The 22,233-nt window shown below is 44.8% G+C and overlaps 2 protein-coding genes across 2 annotated transcripts in view; both read left to right on the plus strand.

Annotated features, from left to right (window-relative positions):
* The window catches only part of KIF21A (kinesin family member 21A), a gene marked incomplete at both ends in the record, with an annotated part of 90,992 nt that extends 88,422 nt beyond the window's left edge, over positions 1–2,570 (plus strand). Inside the window, one exon of the mRNA XM_080343921.1 lies at positions 2,477–2,570. Within this exon, the coding sequence (XP_080200047.1) occupies positions 2,477–2,570 (94 nt within the window). The remainder of the gene's footprint in view (positions 1–2,476) is intronic.
* Positions 2,571–5,295: 2,725 nt separating this feature from the next.
* Positions 5,296–22,233, plus strand: part of LOC308052846 (sucrase-isomaltase, intestinal-like) — a gene marked incomplete at both ends in the record, with an annotated part of 77,267 nt that continues 60,329 nt past the window's right edge. Inside the window, 7 exons of the mRNA XM_080363491.1 lie at positions 5,296–5,390; positions 6,962–6,978; positions 9,198–9,420; positions 10,459–10,561; positions 10,646–10,791; positions 20,728–20,896; positions 21,548–21,644. Of these exons, the coding sequence (XP_080219617.1) occupies positions 5,296–5,390; positions 6,962–6,978; positions 9,198–9,420; positions 10,459–10,561; positions 10,646–10,791; positions 20,728–20,896; positions 21,548–21,644 (850 nt within the window). The remainder of the gene's footprint in view (positions 5,391–6,961; positions 6,979–9,197; positions 9,421–10,458; positions 10,562–10,645; positions 10,792–20,727; positions 20,897–21,547; positions 21,645–22,233) is intronic.

Below are 22,233 nucleotides of genomic sequence, written 5' to 3' on the forward strand. Positions count from 1 at the left end.
TGCCCAGGGAGGTGGTGGACTCGCCGTCCCTGGAGGTTTTTAAACTGAGATTGGACATGGCACTTAGTGCCATGATCTAGTAAATGGACTGGAGTTGGACCAAGGGTTGGACTTTATGATCTCTGAGGTCTTTTCCAACCCAGTCAATTCTGTGATTCTGCAGGTGCTAATGAATTTAGGACATCTTCAGCTCTTTAAATCATTTCATAGCAAGCATGGGGAAACAGGGCCCCTAAATGCTAATAATATACTGCAGTGGTCTTCAAAGTAGGGTGTGTGTGTCCCAGGGCATGCACAAGATGATCCATTGAAGTGTGGGAAGAAAATATTAGAACTTCAGTAGTACAGGTATATAATTTATAGATTAATAAATATACAGTAAGGGTGAATGTTGTTGGGTTTTTTTTTATGTGTGATGGGGTATATATCAAAAATGTTTGAAGACCACCACTTCACAGGATGTCAGGGAGAATTTGGCAGCAGTGAGAATTACTGTTTAGCACTAGGACTGACTACTGACCTGTGGTAATTTCTCTCAAAGCCGTTTGATGTGCTGACACACAGCAGAAGCTTTGCAAGCTGTCCCAGTGTCCTTTTAAAAACCAGGTTTTGAATATTTTCTTCTTCAGTAAAAGTGAGCAACTTTAGTACCTGAAACCCCAGGAGACTTGACCAAGAAAAATACCCAGTTCTGGAGAAAGGACAGGAGACAGCAACAGAGCCCATTTACCAGAGCAGTCTGAGCGCAGGAGCTGTGAAAGCTGTTGTGTTGTCTTCTGGTGCCAACCATGGAAGCTTCTGCTCGTCTGAATACAGGCAGGGCTTTCTGAATCAAAGCAGGACTACTTCCCATTCGGGAGTTGCTAAGTTTCTCCAGTTGGTGGCCAGTTTTCATGGTTAAGCATTCACAGATGGCGTGGAAACATCAACACTGATGTTTCTGTTTCCTAAAAGATTACCAATGAATTTAGAACATGCGTGAATGTTAAATTTCTTTATTACTAGTGAAAGAAAATCCCAACCTTTTGGCAATTACAACATTGTGGTGAAGGTCTACAGAACGTGAGGTATCCCTGACCATTTAAAGTGCAGTGAAGGCTCAAGCCAGAAAACCTCTGTGCTCTGCTGAAGTCCATCCCAGCTGCCCTGTTTGGGGTGAATATAAGGAATACATGAGTCAACGTTTGCTAGTCACATGACTCGGTGTTGATGACAAATTCGTTACTTCTCTTTCACAGTATAAGCTGCTATTTAACAAGGCTAATTCTTCATTTTACTCTTTTAATTATGATAGAGTTTTGTAACACATTCCATGTGATACTTTACTTACACATACTTTAAAATTGTGCAAATAGTGATTGTTGCTAAAGTACAGAATTACAACTTGCCTCTCCTGGGCTTCTGAATTGGGGAAGGGATTTGGGTTTTTGGGGGTTGTTGTTTCTTCAGGGTTTGGTTTTTTTTTTTTTGGGGCGGGGGGACTTTGTGTCTTGTGGTTCTGTGTTTTTTTTACCTTTCCTTATTACACACTGACACCTCTTGTGGAAACTGAGCACATTTCAGATCCTGTTTGATTTAACCTCTTATAATTTCTCATGCTTTTTTTAGGACAATGTCTTGTCCTAGTGAGTCTGTCACAGAATGTCAGTGATTGAAAGGGACCTTGGAAGATCATCCAGTCCAATCCCCTGCCGGAGCAGGAACACCCAGATGAGGTTACACAGGAAGGCGTCCAGGAGGGTTTTGAATGTCTCCAGAGAAGGAGACTCCACAACCACCCTGGGCAGCCTGTTCCAGTGTTCTGATACCCTTACTGAGAAGAAGTTTCTTCTCAAATTTAAGTGGAACCTCTTGTGTTCCAGTTTGAACCCATTACCCCATGTCCTATCATTGGTTGTCACTGAGAAGAGCCTGGTTCCCTCCTCCTGACACTCACCCTTTATATATTTATAAACATTAATGAAGTCACTCCTCAGTCTCCTCTTCTCCAGGCTAAAGAGACCCAGCTCCCTCAGCCTTTCCTCATAAGGGAGATGCTCCACTCCTTTAATCACCTTTGTTGCCCCTCCAGTTCTGTAGTACACTGGCTGTTTGTGGTCTTCTGAGTTGCAAATAGTTGCATCATGGAAGCTTCTCTCTGATATCAGTCTACTTAAACCTGTTGCTGTTATTAATAGTTGTATCTTAAAGAATGAAGTAATATTAGACTAGGTTTTTTACTTTCCTACCTTTCCTACTTTTTTGTTCTATATACCTGCCTAAATAGTTAAAGGTATTAGCCAGTGCTAAGGTTTGGGAATCTTAAATATTGTAAATCTTGGATTTCAAAGTCTCCTGGAGGTGGAATGACCGTTGCATATCCATTAAGGAAATCTTATTTCACCAACAATGCCTTTCAGGAAAAGACACTTGAGCTGTCCTTCTTCCTCCCCAGTTTCATTACCCAGCTCTCATACTGCTTTATTTTGTTTTTCAGTGACCGCACTGTGAGGATCTGGAAAGCTCGAAACGTATTAGATGGACAGAGCTCAGATACAGGAGATGCAAGTGAAGATCTTGCCAGTAATTGAAATGATGGGGATAAATAAATATATTGATGGATTTGAGGTGCACTCTATGCAGTTTGCTGCATGCTTTTTAGGTGAACACTGATGACTGGAATGAACTGAAAAATAAGAGTGAACTCTTCTACTTAGACCTGCTGTCCTTAAAATATGTACTGTATTTAAGAAAAAAATAACCCTTGGTAACATGCTTGTGTCTCAGTGGTCACATATACATGTCTATATATTATGGCTGAATGTGTGTGTATATGTAACACTTGCAGTTAAAATTAACTGGAAATCAGTCTTCTCTAATGACCATCTCAAAATTATAACCTAGAATGCTGCTCTGCTGTATTTCACTCACAAGTATGATCAGCTGTTTTGCATTTTAGGGTAGCAGGGGAATGATGATGTCCCAATAATAAGCCTTTGATTATGACAGGAATTGTTTCAAGATTCTAAAGGTCACTGACACTGTTGTTAGGAAAGTGGAGTGAATAACTGGTGGGAAGAAGCTGTTGATGACACATCTGTCTGACGTGGCCGTATCCTGCTAACAGTGAACGCCGTATGATTTGTGTTAATGTTGGCATATAATCCTTGTTGACCAAAGTTGTGCAGCTGTGTATACTCTGTGCTCAGGACTAGAACTCAAATGCTCACAAATTGGTATGTTTTATTAGTGTTTTGCCTATATTCTGTAATGACTAGGTGTTCTTAATGTCATAACAGAAATATATCTTAATCTATTTTTCTTACGGATTTGTTTCTATCATCTCACATTTTCTTTTTTAAAGCAAAATGTCTTTCCTTTTTATCTAATTTTATATGCTGCTAAATGTATTTTAAATACACTGTTTTGCAAACCTTGGCAGTTACTTTGAGAACTGAACCACGTGTATTGGAAAAAGCTATGTAAATAGTTGGTTGTACAAAGAAAATATCTTATCTTGTGCCTGTATGACTTTTAAAGCTCTTAGAGTGTGGATATTGAGGGAGGATGTATAATTTACCCAGCTGCTCTGAATATTAATTTGTAAATTCTGCAAATTTTTAAAAATTATGTAGATTCACTTGCAGTGTTTGGATATTGAGGTTGTTTTGGTTGTTCTTTTGGTTTTTTGCCTTTTTTTTTTCCTCCAGAAATATCAGTCTGTAAATTATAGCTTATGTAGGTAATACAAATAAAGATGTGAATGTGAACTACTTTTCTTTGCCTTTTCCATCATACTTCCTTATTAAAAAATCACTTCCCTTGCAAAGGCCCTGAATATAAAATGCACAATTTTACACAATGCAGTAGAATAGCTTGCTGAGTAACGCAGTCCAGAGGTGGCTCTGGTGTCCCACCTCTGTGTTCTTGTTGGCCATTATTTGTGTTTTGATACTACTTAGCAACCCTGGTAGGATTCCCTCATACCAAGTACTGTGCAGACTCAAAATGAAGCAGATGGCTCCTGTTCCGAAGAGGTGATGGGTCTTACATATGGTCTGTCAAACAAAGAAGGGTTCTGATGCCTCTTACTCATCTTGGAGGAATTATATCCTTCATAGCTCAGCTTGAAAGGAGATGAAAATGCATACGGCTTGTGATTTGAGGCTACCGATTTATTCCACATTTTGGCAGAAATGAGTAATGATGCATATCGTTCAGAAACAGTGTGAAGGTTAGTTAAAATAAACAGCAGCCATACCAATTAATGTTTATCTATCATGCTTGTTGATCGCTTAAGAGGTATACACACGAAAGATCTGGCACCGTGTCAGCAACTCTGAGCAAAACTCCCAGTGTGGAGTAGATTTATGTGCAAGACCCATGCGAGAGGCTTCGTGTGCCCGGTGGAGGGTCCCTGTTCCGCCTGGCCCAGTGGCTGAAGGCCACTTGCTGTGTCAACCTACGCAAGTGACGCAACAGCTTGGTGACCCCTAGTTTTGGAGGCAAATGCTCCTGCCTCTCACCTGGGAGCACTGAGGAGCTGCAGTTTTTTAGTGTGTGTGCAAGATTCATACGAGTGTTGCTCTGCAACTGCAGGACAGAAGTCTTTATGAAGCTGGGAAATTATGACCTGCTGCCAGGCATCAGGCTGCTCTGATTAGATAATCCATATGGGATGGGACTGTTGTGGCAGTGGTCTCAATTGCAGATGTTTCTCTCTGGTGATGCTTGACAAGGCAGACATTTCATTTGACAAAGCTGTCTCCTGATAGAACTTGGATAGTAAGTGTATAGAAATATATATTTATTTTTTTCCTCTAGGAAGACATTCCACCTAAACCAGATATTACTGCAGAACACAGCTTTACTGAAAGTTTTTGCCATTGAGTATTCAGAAGAAAATTGTCATTTTGTGAATGTCACATTATCAGTGTCTTGTTTTAATAGAGTGTTATTCAACTGGGGTTTTTTCTTCTCCAAACTTTAAATTTGTACTCTAAGACTACATATATGAAAAAAAGATAATATGTAATCAGAAAAAGGTAAGCACTGGACTCATTGTCTGAAAATTTTTGTTTAAAAAAATGAAGATCATCTCTGAAAAATGAAGTCATCATGGGAAAGTCTTGTTCTCTCTCAAAGCTGGAATTCACAAGTTTGTGGACAACTTAGTAAGTACATCGTATCTGGTTAGATATGTTCTGAAATACAGGCAAGGTCATGTGTTATAATTAATCTCATGTGAGATACGAATTCTGAGAAAATATTTGCAAGGTTTCTTATTGCGTATCAGAACAAGTGTTTATCGTGCCGATGCCTCGAATAAAAGGCTCCGTGTACCTGCAGAAGTTGATGTTCAGCCATGAAGAGGAGCAAGGGGCTGTGTATCTTGGCTGTTGTGCTCGCAGGTAATTGTATGATATCTGCATTTTCTCATGGGCTTCAAAAGCAAGATGCAGATGTGAAAACAACAGAAGAGCTATTAGGGGAGGGGATCTCTTTCCACAAAAAAGAAGAGAACAGGAATGGCTTTAACCCCACCTGAGGTCACTGTGCAAAGACAACAGGGCTGGCTTGTTCAGAAAGACATCCCAGTCCAACAGCAGATCCAGCCCCTGTGCACCAGCACAGCTGCACTGGGGTCAATGGGACCATTCAGCTGCTGCAATGTGCCCTGTGCTTTGCTATAATAGTTCGTTTGCTGTCATTTTGCCCCAGTATGCCAGAGGTTAATTTGGCCTAGAGTCCAGTAAAGGGACAATGCATCTTATTATGTTCAGAGGAGGGTGACAAAGCTGGTGAGGGGCCTGGAGCACAAGTGTGATGAGGAGCGGCTGAGGGAACTGGGGCTGTTCAGCCTGGAGAACAGGAGGCTGAGGGGAGACCTTATCACTGTCTACAACTACCTGAAAGGAGGGTGTAGCATGGAGGGGGTTGGTCTCTTCTCCCAAGCAGCAAGTGGTGGGACAAGGGGAAATGGCCTCAAGTTGTGCCAGGGGAGGTTTAGATTGGATATGAGGAAAAAAATTCTTCATGGCAAGAGTTGTCAGGCATTGGAACAGGCTGCCCAGGGAAGTGGTGGAGTCACCATCCCTGGAGTGGTTCTTAGGGACACAGTTCAGTGCTAGAGGTAGGTTAAGGTTGGACTCTCTGATCCTGAGAGTCTCTTCCAACCAAAACAATTTTATGATTCTATGTTGCTAGAAAAAGGAAGAGGGAACCTGCAGCAACTGTCGTCTTTGAAACATATGAATAAACACAAAATGTAAAGGCTAATGTCATTACATTAAAAGGCTGGTGGTAATATTTTAGTTCCTTGCTTACATCATATTGCAGAGTTTTCTAATCTAACTTTGCAAAATTGGAATTGGCGTTTTTAAAAATGGGGATCATTTTTCACATATGTAGTTCAAACTGCCTCTCTTAAGCTTCTGTTCCCATGGAAATTATCATGAAAAGCAGCAAGTAGCCATACCTATCGCTAAATTCAACTGCTGGCTTGCATTTCATATTCTGCATACGTTTATAGGCATGGTCCATAAATGCAGTAAAAATGATGTGGAGATATTAAAATTAAAATTTTTTTTTTTAAAGTAGAGAAGGAAAATAGCATCTTCCCCCTTGCTACTGTCCCATTTGCACTCCAATAGAGGTAAATCCAGAACAAGGGATGACTAAAGTTATAGACTTCTTCAGTTGCTCATACCTGCAAGTGCTTGTTTTCAAAATTTGCTGGAAAATTTAAGATTCATAGTGATGATGGGAGAAAAAAACTTAAAAATGTCTTGTCTCCTGCTGGGGTGATGTTTTTTTCTCTTGAACTAGCTTTGTCATTCACAAGATCCCTCTTATTAAGTATTTTGAAAGTATTTTATTATACAAATGAGTTGATAGAAGTCTCCTGTGAACCTACGCTATGTAAAATGGTACTAAGTTAATAATATGCTGTAGTGCATTCAGTCGTATTCTCTGATTTCAGCGTTGAAAACACGGATGGTGCGTTTGACTCCCATTAGAAAAAACAAAACCAAAACAAACGAAAAAAATCTAAACGAAATGTGGTGGGTTTACTCTGTTTTGTGCTTTGCTTGCCAAGGTGTTAACTGGAACGTGCAGGGCACAGCAGGGCAGAGCTGCTGGACGCAGGAGCCGTGTGTTCACTGCAGAGCCAGGGCTTGGTCTGTTGTTTCTTTAGCCGCTGCAGTTGCGCAGGTTGACGGACCTCAGGATCCAGAGGGCTGTGGGAAGCCTTTGAAATTCTTTCACTCGTCACTTGATACGCAGGAATATTTGGTGCATAGTAGTACAAAGGCACGGCAGTTATTTCCAGGGGACCTGTAATCTGTGTCTTTCTCACACTTGGCAGGACCCAGAGTATTCAGTGTTTCATTAGACCATTGATGAATTCTGTGCTCCAAGAAGAGATAATTTAGAGTTTGCAGAGGGATGTTCATATTCCTATCATGCACTGGGTCAGAATTTAGGGCTTTTCTATGCAATAGATCATGGTCGGGGGGAACACTAGACAGAAATCACGCTGCCTATGGGTCATGACTGCCCACCCCAGAAAACGAAGGTGGGAGCCAAGGCTGCCTGTCTGGCAGCTGGCAGAGGTTAACAGGGTCTGCCGGTTAACTCCTGCCTTGCGAAGGTGACACAAGGTGTTGTGGCAGGGAGGAGCCAGCTCTGCTGCGCACCCCTGAGCCTCAGACCTCAGCAACAGCTGCTCCTGCATCCAAGGGATGGAGGTTTTCTCTAAAGACACATGTAGACAGACAGCACTCAGCTCCTGCTTTGCTGTATTCCCACCCCCTCTTTGGAAATCGACTCTGACATCGCAGCACGATGCCATTTGCTAGTAAATCTACAGTTTTATTCTGTAAATTTTCCCAGTATATATATATTTATTGCTTGTGCACATCTGCTTGTAAAGCTCTTTATTTGGAGAAGCCCAGGCTGCATCAGCAATCACATTTTAAGCTTTTAAGCACACAACAGTCCACATTAAAAAACCAAAAAAAGCAGATGTATTAGTCATTTTATGCAAAAGAGCAATTATCTTTCAAGTAGATTTTTAATATTTGAATGTTGCTGTAATGACTAAAATGACATAAGTTAACTTCAAAATAAGGATGCTGCCTGCAATATGCCTGCTCTCTTTAGAATAGTTGATAAGACAGCATTTTGTGGGCGTAGCAGGGAGCCGGGCTCACGGTCCCCCGGCTCTCCAGAGGCTCCTCCATGCAGGGCAACCACAGGGCTCCACCTGCAGCTGCAGGAAAAAACAAGATTCAGCACCTTACCAGGAGGTTTTTGTCAGGATGATTCTGCAAATGACTAATTTGTGCCTTTTCTTTTACTGCTGGCATTTTCCCTTTACTCATAACTATACCTGTATGAATGCAAGATACTAATGCTACCTAGATGTAGCAGTCATATAATATAGAAATGAAGGCTAAAATAAACATATATATAATCAATATTTTTATATTTCTATATATATCATACAGATACATACTTATTTCACATATTTGTAGCTATGTATATAGCTTCTGTGTATAACTCGAGAGAGAGTAAGTACACAGAAAATGTAGTATTTTAATGTCTATAGCAGTTCTAGTCCTTACTGAAGTACATCTGTTCACCGAGTCTGAAGAGTTACTCTTGTGCCATGCTAGTCGTTTAATTAGCGGGCTATTTAACTTCCCATGAGTATTTAGAATCATAATATTGTTTTGGTTGGAAAAGACTGTTAGGATCATTGGGTCCAACTGTTAACCTAACAATGCCAAGTCCACCTCTAAACCGTGTCCCTAAGGACCTCATATACGAGCTTCAGCTGAACACCAGCAGCTCCAAGCAAGCACTGAAGGGTGCAGCCCCACTGCCTAGGCTTGTAAAAGGAACCAGTGGCTCTTGTCTTGGTCACGAGCAGATGTGCTGCTCTGCAACCATCTGGGTCACAACAATCACGCATAGTAGCCCCCAAATGGGGAAAAACACAACCAAAAAAAGGATAACTTGAATGTTTCCAGGGATGGATGTGGATCTGAGCAACCTGATCTAGTTGAGGATGTCCCTGCTCATTGCAGGGGTGTTGGACTAGATGACCTTTGAAGGTCCCTTCCAACCCAAACTATTCTGTGATTCTTCATTGTGGGTTTGTTTGTTTAACATGGTTCTGTGCTGCTCTGACTGCTTTTTCCCGTGCCCAGCCCTGAGCGGGTGCCTGGGCCAGGCTGAACGATGCACCGGGGCCGTGCAGAAGCGCATCGACTGCCACCCCCAGCCCGGCGCTTCCCAGGAGGCCTGCGAGGCGCGGGGCTGCACCTGGTGTGCCACCGACGTGGCCAACGCTCCCTGGTGCTTCTTCTCTGAGGACAGTCCCTACGGCTACTCCCTGGGTGGGAACACCGAGGTGACAGCCAAGGGCTGGAGGTAAGAGTGCATGGCTGCTTCGGTGCTGCGCTCTGGCACTGCCCGGCCACCACCGCTCAGACACCTTCCTCAAGCTGCTTTGCTGCGGCGTGCTCAGCTTGCAACAAGGAGGATAAAGGTGTATTTTCCCTGTGTGTAAGCCACGCAGAGCTGGGGTCCTGCGCTCACACCGTGTCACTGGTGAGGACACCAGGTGCTGGCATGGGGTAGTCCCTCTCCCTGGGAGCTGTGTCCCAGGAGCTCATGAGGCATCCTTGCTCCAGGAGCTCCAATTTATCCAGTAACAGCAACGAGAGTCTAAGCTAGACTCACCTCAGAGATCATTTTTCTCAATAGATCGGTGATTTTATTTTAAGAGCTGAGGGAGCACAGCCAAGTTGTCCCCTGCCCACTGTGCCAGGGTGGTGGCAGGCAGTGAGTGGTGGTGGTGGCAGGCAGTGAGTGGTGGTGGCAGGCAGTGAGTGGTGGTGCAGTGACTGGTGGTGGTGGCAGGCAGTGAGTGGTGGTGGCAGGCAGTGAGTGGTGGTGGTGGCAGGCAGTGAGTGGTGGTGCAGTGACTGGTGGTGGTGGCAGGAAGTGAGTGGTGGTGGCAGGCAGTGAGTGGTGGTGGCAGGCAGTGAGTGGTGGTGCAGTGACTGGTGGTGGTGGCAGGCAGTGAGTGGTGGTGGCAGGCAGTGAGTGGTGGTGGTGGCAGGCAGTGAGTAGTGGTGGCAGGCAGTGAGTGGTGGTGCAGTGAGTGGTGGTGGCAGGCAGTGAGTGGTGGTGGTGGCAGGCAGTGAGTGGTGGTGGCAGGCAGTGAGTGGTGGTGGTGGCAGGCAGTGAGTAGTGGTGGCAGGCAGTGAGTGGTGGTGCAGTGAGTGGTGGTGGCAGGCAGTGAGTGGTGGTGGTGGCAGGCAGTGAGTGGTGGTGGCAGGCGGTGAGTGGTGGTGCAGTGAGTGGTGGTGGTGGCAGGAAGTGAGTGGTGGTGGTGGCAGGCAGTGAGTGGTGGTGGTGGCAGGCAGTGAGTGGTGGTGGTGGCAGCGCATATTTCTGCCGCAGGGTAATGCTGAACAAGCGCCACGCGCTCTCCCTCTTCGGAAATGACATTTCCCCGGTCGCCTTGGAAGTGGAGTTCCAGACCAGGGACAGGCTCCGGTTCAGGGTGAGTATTTGGGAGGTGATGACCTAACCAAAGCAACACACGCTGATGACGGAGCTCACCTGCCACCCCTTTGCCTTGCTCCAGCTCTACGACCCCAACAGTCAGCGGTTTGAAGTCCCACTTCAGATTGACTCCCCAGGGGTTTCTGCTGATGAGGCCAACTATGAGGTGGAGTTAGTGGAGGGCTCCTCGCACTTCAGGATCAAGAGGAAAAGCACCGGCACAGTGTTGTGAGTACTGGATCTCGTTAACGTCACCTTTTGGAGAAATTAAGTGACGGGGTGAGCACTGTTTCCTCACACCCGGTTGTTCAGGTCTGTGTGATACAGGCACAAGCACCAATTGGACATGGCTTAATACAGATTTATGCTTCGACCCTGGAAAACACTCATTATTAGTAGAAGTATGTGCCTGTATAATGGGAGACTATCTACATGCATGAAGGAAAGATTATTAAGCAAGTCAGCTTTTGAGGCTACAGTGTTACAGCTTGGGACGCTGGTAGACTCAACTTGTCTACCCTGAACCAAGATTTCTGAAATTTAGGGTGCTGAAACATGTCAGAAATTGAGCACCAAATGTCCTGACACTCTTCAAGATGTAGGCCTAGGAAACCAAAGCTCAAACTCACAAAGGCTGTAAACGTCTAACTGCTACTTATTTCAGTAAAGGACATCTGAGGGTCTAGTTTGTCTCTCTGAAAAAATGCCAGCTGTATGTATTCTCAAGCTGGTACCATAAGCAAAACTTCAGCAAAAGCTCCCCTCACCAGCAAGTGTCAACAGCTTGTCATAATTTTCCTGTTTTCCTGGCTTCCACCAACACATCTCTAGTGTGTGATGCTACTTAGCAAGAGAGTATTTTGCAAGGAGTAGCTGCATGTGTCCTAGTCAAGGTGTGCTCCTGCCAGTTACATTCAGGGATGCTACAGAGTGGCATTAGCAGCAGTCTGTGGCTGTCTGTGGTGACAAATGACAGCGTTACAGACCACTCTGAGTTATCACTACTTGACACAAGTGAGTGAAGGAGAGGCACAGAACAGAGGAACATGGGTACCGTTCCCATCTGGCTGTGGTTGTGTCTATATTAGCATTTTAATTCAGAACAGCAGCACCCTTTGATGTGCACCTCCTGATTACACCCACCTCTTGTGTGTTGGCTGACCTTGCAGTGCTCCTGAGGAGTGTAGATTTGGGTCCCTTTCACATCACCTCAGCAGGATGTGTGCCCTGGGAGCACATGGGTGGGCTCTGGCTGCCACTAGGCTGCTGCAGAGCAAGTCCCAGAGACCTGTGTGGTCGCTGGGTGCTCAGCACCAGCTCTGCCCATCTTGCAGCCCACCACTACTGCAAGCACCTTCCCAGAAGGCCATTGAGATCCAAGTAATTTGTTTCATGCATTAGAAAATCTAACCACAAATCAAGACATTAAAAAATCAGCTCAGATTTCTCCACCCCCAAGAATATCACACACTTAAAATACAAGTATTATCTTTGAGAGCAATGTAAGGTTGGCTTAACATGTGTGATGCAGCCTCAAGGATGGTTGGAGTCTGCAAATGGAACCACCACACTGTGTTTTTAATTAACTGCGCATCCTTTTAAATTACAGTCTCTTTGCATCTCTTTTTATACACGTCACAGTCAATTCTGTAAAGTTTTCTTTTTGCAGGCTGTTGTAAATGGATGTATTATGCATTACTCCGATAACAAAAGTAATTTAATTCCTTGTTAGACTTAACAGCTTTGTGAAAACAGTGGGCTTATATTAAAGGCCCATTTTCTTCTCTTGGTAATAAGAGATTTTTGTAAAGGCTCATTAATTGGAATGGTGATGCGGGAGGTGAATGCATAACGAGACACAGTGAGCAGCTAGCTCATGGACTGTTCCTGTTCAGCCATTCTTGTCTTCGCTCAAAGCCCAAGGGTTTAGCCTAGCCAGGACATTCCCATATTTAAGACATCCTGGTTAAGGGAAGGGGCCTGCCATAAAGCAGACACAAGGTTTGATCTGCCGAGCTGCCGAAAGCACAACTCCGGTGAGAAGCAGAGGAGCACAAGTTGGTTCCCGCTGAGCAGGTTTCCAGAAAGGCACATTCCCCAGACTGCCGTGGGCCCAAGGAAGCCTCCTCCATTCCCCCAGCAGTGGGGCACCCCTTGTCCCCCCAAAATCTGCACTCAGCAGCAGCTCAGGTGTGGGGTGCAGCAGAGATGTGCTGCAGAGCCTGGGGAGGTAGAGGGCAGTCTTGGTTAGCAGCATCGGCGCAGCACTCAGCAGTGATGCTCTGCCATCGAGCATCGCTGGTGGGAAAGTATGTGCTGCCTCTGGGCAGGTAAAGGAGTTCTCCTGAAACCCAGCTGACCCTCAGAAGAGGAAATTGCAGGTGAATGTAACATGCAGCTAACAGATTTTTATCCTGCAAACAATGGCAGTGCTGCTACTAAAGGATTCTTATCAGCAGAGACACTGAATTTTGCATATAAAAAGGGAAATTATGTTTCCGGGAATTTTTGTTTCATGTGAAATGGCACAGCCGGTACTTATAGACTAAAGGATCACATCCTGGCAGGGAGCCATTCCTCTCACAGCTGAATCATATTTGGAGTTAAATTCCCTGTGTGAGGAGCAAAAATGCTTCCCTTCCATTTGCTTGCCTGTGTGTCCTGTCAGAGTGAGTGAATGCAGATGCTCAGGGATACTTCCACAGCCTGACTGAGAGGGATTTGCAGCCTCCCTAGCCACCAGAAGAGAAGTGCAGATGGACAACTCATTTCAAAACAGGAAAGCAGGTTATACATCTCCTGGCCTAAAAGCCATGGGCGGCTGCATTTTCTTGAGTGGGGAGGATGAACCCTCAGCCAGCAGCACTACTGAAGTATCCCCATCGGTGACACCACCGGCTGGCTGGGTCTGGGGAGCACTAGTGGCATCTGGCACGTTAAGTAGATTTTCATGTTAGTCCAATGTGCCCAAAGGCAGGTACGGACGCATAGGACGTGGGTCTGTGTGTGCTCAGTGGCTGCAGCAAGGGCTCAGCAGGAACTGCTGCTGAGCATCTTCATTATTACCTGTACCCCGTCCCAGGGGCAGTCTGCAGAGACAGTGCAAAAACCCGAATATTTAGGGCTTCTTCCAGAGGTGAGAGCTGCTGCACCGGGGCAGCCAGCGTGCCCGGGCCAGGCACCGAGCGGCACAGCCGGTGGGCTCCACGGCTGTGCCAGGTTAGGGCAGGCTGTGTGGGCAAGTGAGAAACGGCCAAGCACTCAACACCTGGAGGGATGTCAGTCTCCTATGTTAAGGCCATGGCCTTTCTGTCTCAAGAAACAGCTGAATCAATTGCTAATGTTCACATGCACACAAGTATTGCTCAGAACAGCTGATGTGGGCAAATAAAGCCTCTTCAACAGTTGCACTCTCTCAGTGTGAGCGGATGATATTGTCTGCACCAAAACATGTCCAGTCACTCTGCTGGGCCTAAGATCTCTGGGAAAGTCTTTCCCATTGTAAAGCTATGCCAAATCCTCAGAAATCTGTTTTACATGATGCTTCTTACCCCTCACCAGCAGCTTCTCACTGCTAGATGACCCACTCCGCAAAAAAACCTGAAATCCCTCATTATACCCAGAGTTCTCTGGCTCAGCTGACCCAGCCCACGTGTGGAGGGAGCAGCCTGTCCTGAGCAGATGTGGTTTGGGTTTGGGTTGTTCTTTGAAGCCCATACTTGTGTTTCTCTCACCTGCTTCCCGTGGTGCAGTCCATAGCCCGGCAGTGTCCCGGTGCCGCAGACTTTGCAGTGAGGAGGGAGCTGCCGGCAGGCTTCCCGCCTACCTGCTTGATTTAAAACCCCATCCCAGCTCTGCCACTCATGCACACAAAGCCTCCTCCTCATGAGGAATGATTTAATACCATGTCGGAGACATTTCAGGGGAGAAGCAGCGGAGACTCTGAGATATTCCTGAATGTGCTTTGCAGGCTTTTCTCTCACTCGCTGCACACGAGGAGCATTTGCCGTAGCTGAGCTACCCGAGCACTGGCTTGAGGAGTGCAGGACAATCTCGGGGCCTCGTGTAATCACAATAACAGGGGAGAGGAATGAATTATGTGAGGGGAGAGCCATTAACAACTGATTGCAAACCTCGCGTGGAGCCAGGAGCAAGAATAAAAGGCCAAGTCCCGCTACATTTTCAGCTTGCTATGAGGTAATCAGGCAACAGCTGCTGCTTCGCCTGTATGGGGTGAAAATTTGATGGGGTCATGCAGGAAAATGATCCACATGCTGCTGGGGGTTCCAGGACCAGGAGCTCCTGAGCTGTCTCCCTTTCTCATCACAGTAATGCCTTTTGACTTACCCCCTCTTACCTCCACTGCTGCCCTTTTCTCTGTCCCATCAAGTCCTGATCCTGCCCCTCTTCTTCACCCTCTCTCGCACTCCTGCTGTTTCACTGGTGGCCAGGGAAGGTCCTTCCCTGTGCCAGCTGTTCTCCAAGGCCATGGGGGTGAAGAGTTGTCACCTCCACGTGTTCACAGGTGAGGTGCCAAGGATGTCAGATGAGACCCAGGGGCAAGCACAGCCCAGCCCCTGCTCTCATACAGATGGCAGGTGTTCTCTCTTTTGCTGAGGGAAAACAGAAACCTGCAGATGATTTAAGGCTGCAAGTCTTAGATCTGAACCATCAGGGACGTGGACTAAGGCCTGGGTCTCCTGCCCCAGAGGTGAAGCTCCCAACCTACCGGCCTCAGGGAACCCTGGCCCACTCCCATGATGCTTGGAAAATACCCCTTTTGGCAAATAGTCATGATCAGTGGCAAAGTGTTTTGTCAATAAATTTATAATTGGCTTCAGTTTAATGCATCCTTGCTCAGACTTTCCTAGCTGATCTTGCAGGTCTAGCAGGAAACTGGCCTGTCATTGGCCAGGGCCTTACAGTAATAAAAACAGGAGAGAAAATATTAGGTTGAAATGAGGCAGATGAGGGAGCAAGATGGAGCTTCTGCATTATTTAGTGGCACGTGCTCTCCAGTTGAGTGCTGTTCTCCGTTCTGCTGCTGCCGCTTCCAGCAGCAGCCACTGGAGGAGGCAGCACCAAGTGTGAGCATGAAGGGCTCAGGAAGGCAGAATTCCTCAAGATCAGAGTTAAAGGCCGGGAACTGTTTGCTTTAAGGCAGCAATAAATAACAAAGACATCCGCACTTTGCAGGGTGTGATTACTCTGTGGGAATCATTGCCCCAGGGCGGTACTGACAGGGGAGGCTTAGCAGGATACATATTCACACATAATAAAAATATCATCTGTAGAAAAAAACCAAACCAAACAACTATTTTTGTCTCTGTTTCACAACATAAGCTAATTTATGAAAACAGCCAGAAACTTCCTCCATAAGCAGATTATTGCAAGACTGGCTCTGAGTGACATCTTATGCCTTTCTCTGCGATATCTGGCCTGGGCCATTGCTGGAGACAGGCTGCAGAGGGATGGACTATTGATCCGATTCTCCACTTTAATATCCGTTCTCCATCTGACTTTTTCATACGAATAATGGAAGGCAGATCATTTTTCCGAAGCTGGATAAGTGCTTCTCTCTCTCTGTTTCTCTCTATTTGGAATACATTGTTTGCTATCACACTTGGGAAGATACGGCACAAATAACTGAAATCTAATCAAGATTAACCATGATTTCCAAAAAGGCGGCTGGAGAGTTCAGTTACAATTTTATTGATTCTGGTAGTAAGCACACACACCACCTACCATGACGATGTTTTTACATAGGCAAAGCTATTAGAATGATTTATAACACCATTGTCTTAAACTGCAATTTTGCTAAAAGCAACAGGAGCAAATTGGGTGCATCATGGGTAGCTTGGGTTTGCTCCTACTTTGTAAGAGCTGCTGTTTTATTCTTCCGATCATTACGATTTATGTTACGTAGGTAAGAAGTATTGTAGATGTATGACATATCCAAATGTTTTTCAAAAGAAAAACAAACCAGTGTATATCCAGCCACTTCTAGGAGATGCCCTGATACCATGACAATGAATACAGTAGAAGCAGAGTCGAACTGTGTCAATAACTGCAAACATACCTTGCAATTCTTTCTTTTAAAATGTCACACTTGCAGAAAATCTCTTGGTTACTCATGCTGACTTTCTCCACCTATTTGAAAATCTGTGTTAAAAGTAAGATAAGTGTATAAAAATTTACTCTTGGTGTGCACTCCGCAGTCCAGTGGTGCCCCAAGATTTAACAGCTATGAAGGAATGTGGCTGTTGTGAGATGGTGGAAACATTTTTCAGGAATCTGAGAGCCAGAGAAATTCATGGAGACCTGGGCTCCTAAGCTGACACTCCCCAGCACCTCAAGTGGGATGAGTCAGGTCCAAGCCTATTTGAGGTTCTTCTGAAAACAGGGCCTATACTCAGTCCCTGAGGTGCTTTACTGTTTATAGGCAGTGACAGTGACAGCCTGTGACCTCTGAAAAGGTATGACAAAGCTCTGCCAGGAGGCTTAGAGCCACTTTTCTGATAGATGTGTGAAATTTCCACCTGAAATTGCACACAGATAACACATATGTTTTGCTCAGTTTCACAAGGCTATGGTTTCAAAGGCTCTGGTGGCCAAGAAAAGCAGATGTTAGAGAGGACATCTTCTCCAAGAGGAACAGGTGTTCACACCTTAAAGTAATGAGTTTATTTCTGTTGGATTCATTGCAACAAGAAGAAAAAAAGAACAAAACTCTGCCAACAAAAAATGATTTATGAATTTCCAGATAGTGCATGATACATATCCTAATGATGTATCATATATGTGTCCCCAGCCTCCTAATTCTGGAGGTTTTATAAGGCCTCTCAGAGTGTGCCACCAGCTGCTTGCTCACAGCAGGCGAGAGTCAGCGCTCTGAGCTGCTGCACGCACTGCGATTATTGGTCTCCAATAAACTCCAAGCAGAGCAAAGTCATTCAACCGGGTAAGTCGTCATGTCCAGCCTGTGTTACAGAGAATTGACGATTGCGCTTCTGGAAACCATTTTATACTGCCTTTTAGTCACCCCCCTCAAATGTCGCGACAACGTTAGTCATAAACCACATCTTCAACATGAGCAGGATGTTTTATCTATCTGCCCACCCGCTTTCCTTTGGTTCTACTTCCCCAGCCTGCCGTAGTTACCTTTTGTCCTGGTGGCCTGAGCGCTGACTGCTGGAGGGGAGACTGGTTCACTTGCTGGCCAGAAACGTTAATTTTCACACAGCTCTTTTGAATTTTTGAATTCTGAATGATTTTTTAAATTATTTTTTTCCTTTTTTGGCCTCAATATGAGGTTAAAAAAAAGACAGGTTTACTTTTGAGCATAGTGCATGGTGTTAGGAAGAAAATGTTAGCTTTTGTCAGTCAGGCTTCCCAGATAGGCAGCTGTTGGCAGGCAATGGGCCAGGCAGAGGTGTGGGAAGCCCAGTTTGCATTTCAACTGGCAGGAGCATTCCCACCACAGAGGCACTAAAAGGTCTGGACTTTCATCAATGAACCTGAGTTCAGCTATTACCTCTTTTGCAAAGAAAAGGGTTCTTGTCTTCACAGGTTTTGCTATGTCTGACTGCTAGTAGGGGTTGAATTTCTGACAGTGAACAACTGCTCAGCTGTATTTTTAGGTTTTTTTAGATTTTTAGATCCTTCTGTTGTCCATCCCAGCACTGTTAGGTTTTGTAGGACTGTTGGGGGAGAGCCTTGCATATTCCTGCGCACATGGTGTCATTTTATGCTCCCTCCTGTGTTGTTCCTTCTATCTGCTTTAAACCAGCAGGAGGTGACGTGGGAGAAATATAACATTTTCTTTTATTGTCTCCAAGTGCTTAAGGAATGACAGACATTGTTTTTTCATTTAAGAGATCGCTCTTTGCCAATGCAATGCAAGCAAACACTGATAAAGTAGCACAAGAGCTCACCACAGTGTGCTGATGAGTGTGAGGGCAGCTGCCAGGGAGTGGAGGCAGAGAGGTACCAGGGGAAAACCTGTCCATGCTCTCTCTCAGATGGAGAAGACATAATGGTGCCCAGAAAAAAGACACAGTCATTATCAGTCTTTTTATGTCACAGTTAATGCTATATTTAGTGCTTGGCTGTTCTGGCAAGCGTTGGTCTAACAAAAGATGAGGCTGACAGCAAGCAATGGCTGACAGCACAGCACAGGGAGCTCCCGGGGAGCCCAGCATGGAGGGGGCAGAGCAGGGCCCTGTTTTGGTGATGCCATGTAGAAGCTGAGTGACAGTGGCCCAGGGGAATGCATGAGATATAAGATGGTTTCTCTGTGTCATTTAAAGATGTGATGAAGAAGAGGGGTTGCTCCTGGGGCTGTAGTTTGGACCACCCCAGTGAACCTCCTGGGCAGAGAGAGGACTTGCTGAGCTGAAGCACTTTTAATGCCATGGTAACACTAACTGCTCTCACAATGGGAAATGTCAGTGCTGTAATGTGGGTACCATGAGTGTACAGAGCCTCATATCCTCTGAAGAGACATCATGGAGAGTGCTCAATGAGTTAGGACAGATATTTAAGCTCTTCCCAAAGCATTTCCCCTCTGGCGTCCTTTGCTTTTTTGCATAACCCCGTGGTCTGCTCAGAGCAGTGACCGTGCCTGCCTTGGCGTGGAGTAGAGCTATGTGACAGCACTTTTTTGGACAGCAATACAGCTCCAGAGCCCATCCCTGCTCCTACACAGCAGCAGCCTCTTACAGAAAGATTTCTGTTTGCCCAGGGCTGGATCTGATTCTCAGGTACATTTTGCATACATTAACCTTCCTATAAGAAAATAACCTTATTCAGTACTGCGTGTAGGTGGAGGAGATAATGGTTGCTGCTTGCAAACAACCAAGACAAGACTTAGATACAAATTCTTACTTTTCCTGCTTGTGAGAAAGGCCAAACAGATTTTTCAAAAATACACAGACCCTTCAGTACATGTGCTTGCCTTAGGACTTGTCTGGGACACTTCAGGAATTGCTTGTGCCTGCTTTTTGCATGGAGAGGCAGCAGGGTCCCTTGGACCCGCCTCTGGGCATCCCTGTGAGTGGCTGTGCTTGGTTCCCCGTGGGGAGAGCAGAACTGCCCTAGGCTGACATGGTGGAGCAGCAATACCCTCCCAGTCCTCACAGCAGCGGTGACTTGTCCCCAGGCAGGAGTGCCAGTGGTGCTGGCAGCAGCCAGGGCTCAACAGGGAAAACCGCCCTGGCAGGGCTAGCGCTGCTCCCCACCCACACGGCCCATTTTCCACTTCCCCGATTTACCGGTCAATTTGATCAACCATTCAATTTTTTCCAAAATCATTGACAAAAGACCACTAAAAGGAGAGTTATGCCACTTCTTTGCTCTATGGCGTTGGCTCATTTATTTTAATTAGCTGTAACAAATTCACGGTTAAACAAGGCTCAAGAGGGTGCTATCTAAATGTGGCACTCATGGCATACACAGTACCATTAACAAAACACTTCTCCACAGCTTGACTGTGTTATCCTCCATCTAGTTTACAGCTCATTATAGCACTAGAAATAGGAAACAAAATGTAACACCTAATTAAAATGTGAGCCTGTGTCCACAGATGATTCAATAGAAATAAAGTCATTATGCTGGCAAGAGAAGCAGGAGAGAGTCATCACAATAAAAACATCTCATTCAAGCAGAATCTGGAAGAAGCTGCCCCTCTGTTTTAGGCACCTGCATAAAGTCAGGGGTAAAAAGAGCATTCAGGTCCTGATCCAGCAAAACGTTAAAAAGTAAAAGCTGGTAACAACTAAATGTCTGTTATTCTCATTAAGGATTCTGAACCCCACTGTGTAATAACAATTTTTAGCCTGCCCCGTTGGTTGTCATAGAAATAGCACCAGCAACCATTTATTTTGGTAATAGGATTATAGATAGTGTCTTCTGTTATTTTAGTTGTTCCTTTCAAAATTATACCAATGCATTTTATTGTATAAGCAGATGAGATGTCTACAGCCATTGCAAGATGAATGGAATGTGTGTTAGGTTAGGCATGTTAGAGGCATCCATAGAATTTAATAGTTTATTAATATTGTTCTTCTCCAAAATACAGAAACAGTATAAATAGCCAGCTGTGAACTTAAAATGATGCATACCAAAGATAACCAAACTAATCAAGTCTCCCTCTATTTGTTGCAGGTGGAACAGTCCCCTGGCTGATCTGTTTTTCTCCAACCAGTATCTTCAGATCACCACTTCTGTGCCATCCACCTCAGTGTACGGGTTCGGTGAGCAAGAGCACCAGTCCTTCAAACACAGCATGGACTTTGTTACCTATGGCATGTTCAGCAGGGATCAGGCACCTACGGTAATGCACTTCATGCAGCACTTTGTCCTAAGCTGTATCACCAGAGGGAGGTGGTGAGGTGCAGCTTTGCTAATGTGAATCGAGGGCAACCATGGAATGTGGTGGGTTTTGCAGGTGTCATAAGTTTTAATTAACTGACAAACCATGACTCATTTTGAGAGGACTTTGAAACCTTTCATCAGAAGCTTTCTCACAGTGCAGTTAGTTTTCAGGATAAAAAAAAAAAATATTTTGTGTGCCAAGATCCTGGATGAGGAAAGCATTTCGTTTCATGACTGGATCAATCCCTGTTCATTTAAACAAGGTGAACTTCAGCAGGGTTCATTAGATGTTTGGCTAAACTGGGGTCTGTAGTTAATGAGTCTATTTTAACTAGCAAAGCAGTTCTTACTCATGCCATTTGGCAGGGTTTGGCAGAATGCGGAAGGTTTAACTGAGAGAGACTAGAAAGAACCATAGTGATGATGCAGAAAACCTAGCTCTTTTTTACCAATTTGACTTCACACCAGTTAAGATGAAAAAATCCCCAACCTTTCAAAGCAAGATTCTGACTATGAGAGAATTTATTTCCTTGTCTTTGCTTAGCTAGCTGACAAAAACTATGAAAAATAGCAAAGTCAAGCCATACTTAACTCACTGTTTATGTTTCAGCCACTTGTCAACCTCTATGGAGTTCACCCTTTCTATATGTGTGTAGAAGCTGACTCCAATGCCCATGGTGTTCTCCTTCTGAACTCAAATGCACAAGGTAAAAAGACATATGGACTGTACATAAAAGCATTGTAGATTAGTAAACATAAAAAACTGCTTTATTGATTGCTTTTTCAATGTGGTACAAATTTGAGTGACTGGTCCACAACTGAGGTTCCAGGAATTACTATAAAGTTTTCAAAAGGATTTCATTAGAGTGACTGTTTAACAAGGTAATGTATTTTCAGTGAAAATATATGATTAAGTTTGTTGTTTTTTTTTTTTTTTTAATAGTTGCACACACAGGGAAAGGAAAAGGTGGAAGAAATTTCCTCTGGGATTGGCATAACTGAATCAAATCAATTTAAGTTAGTCCTATATTCTGTCTGTGGAGAATAGTTTTGTGCGTTGCCATGGTCACCTTACTGTATTAATCCAGTGGTATAATTTCAGAAAAGGAGAATCTTCGCACAGTCTATAACATCAGTTTCCCCTGGCAGGCAATGATTTCCAATAAGAGGATTAAAATAGCATAGACAAACCCTAAACACAAGCTTGTGTTTCCTTTTTATATAAATGAAACTGAGACAAACGGATCTGCGCAGTCTCCTCTGTGTGGGTTTCTATGATTTATTGCTGCACAATGC

The sequence above is a fragment of the Nesoenas mayeri genome, assembly GCF_963082525.1.
Source record: "Nesoenas mayeri genome assembly, chromosome: 1".
Lineage (NCBI taxonomy): Eukaryota > Metazoa > Chordata > Aves > Columbiformes > Columbidae > Nesoenas > Nesoenas mayeri.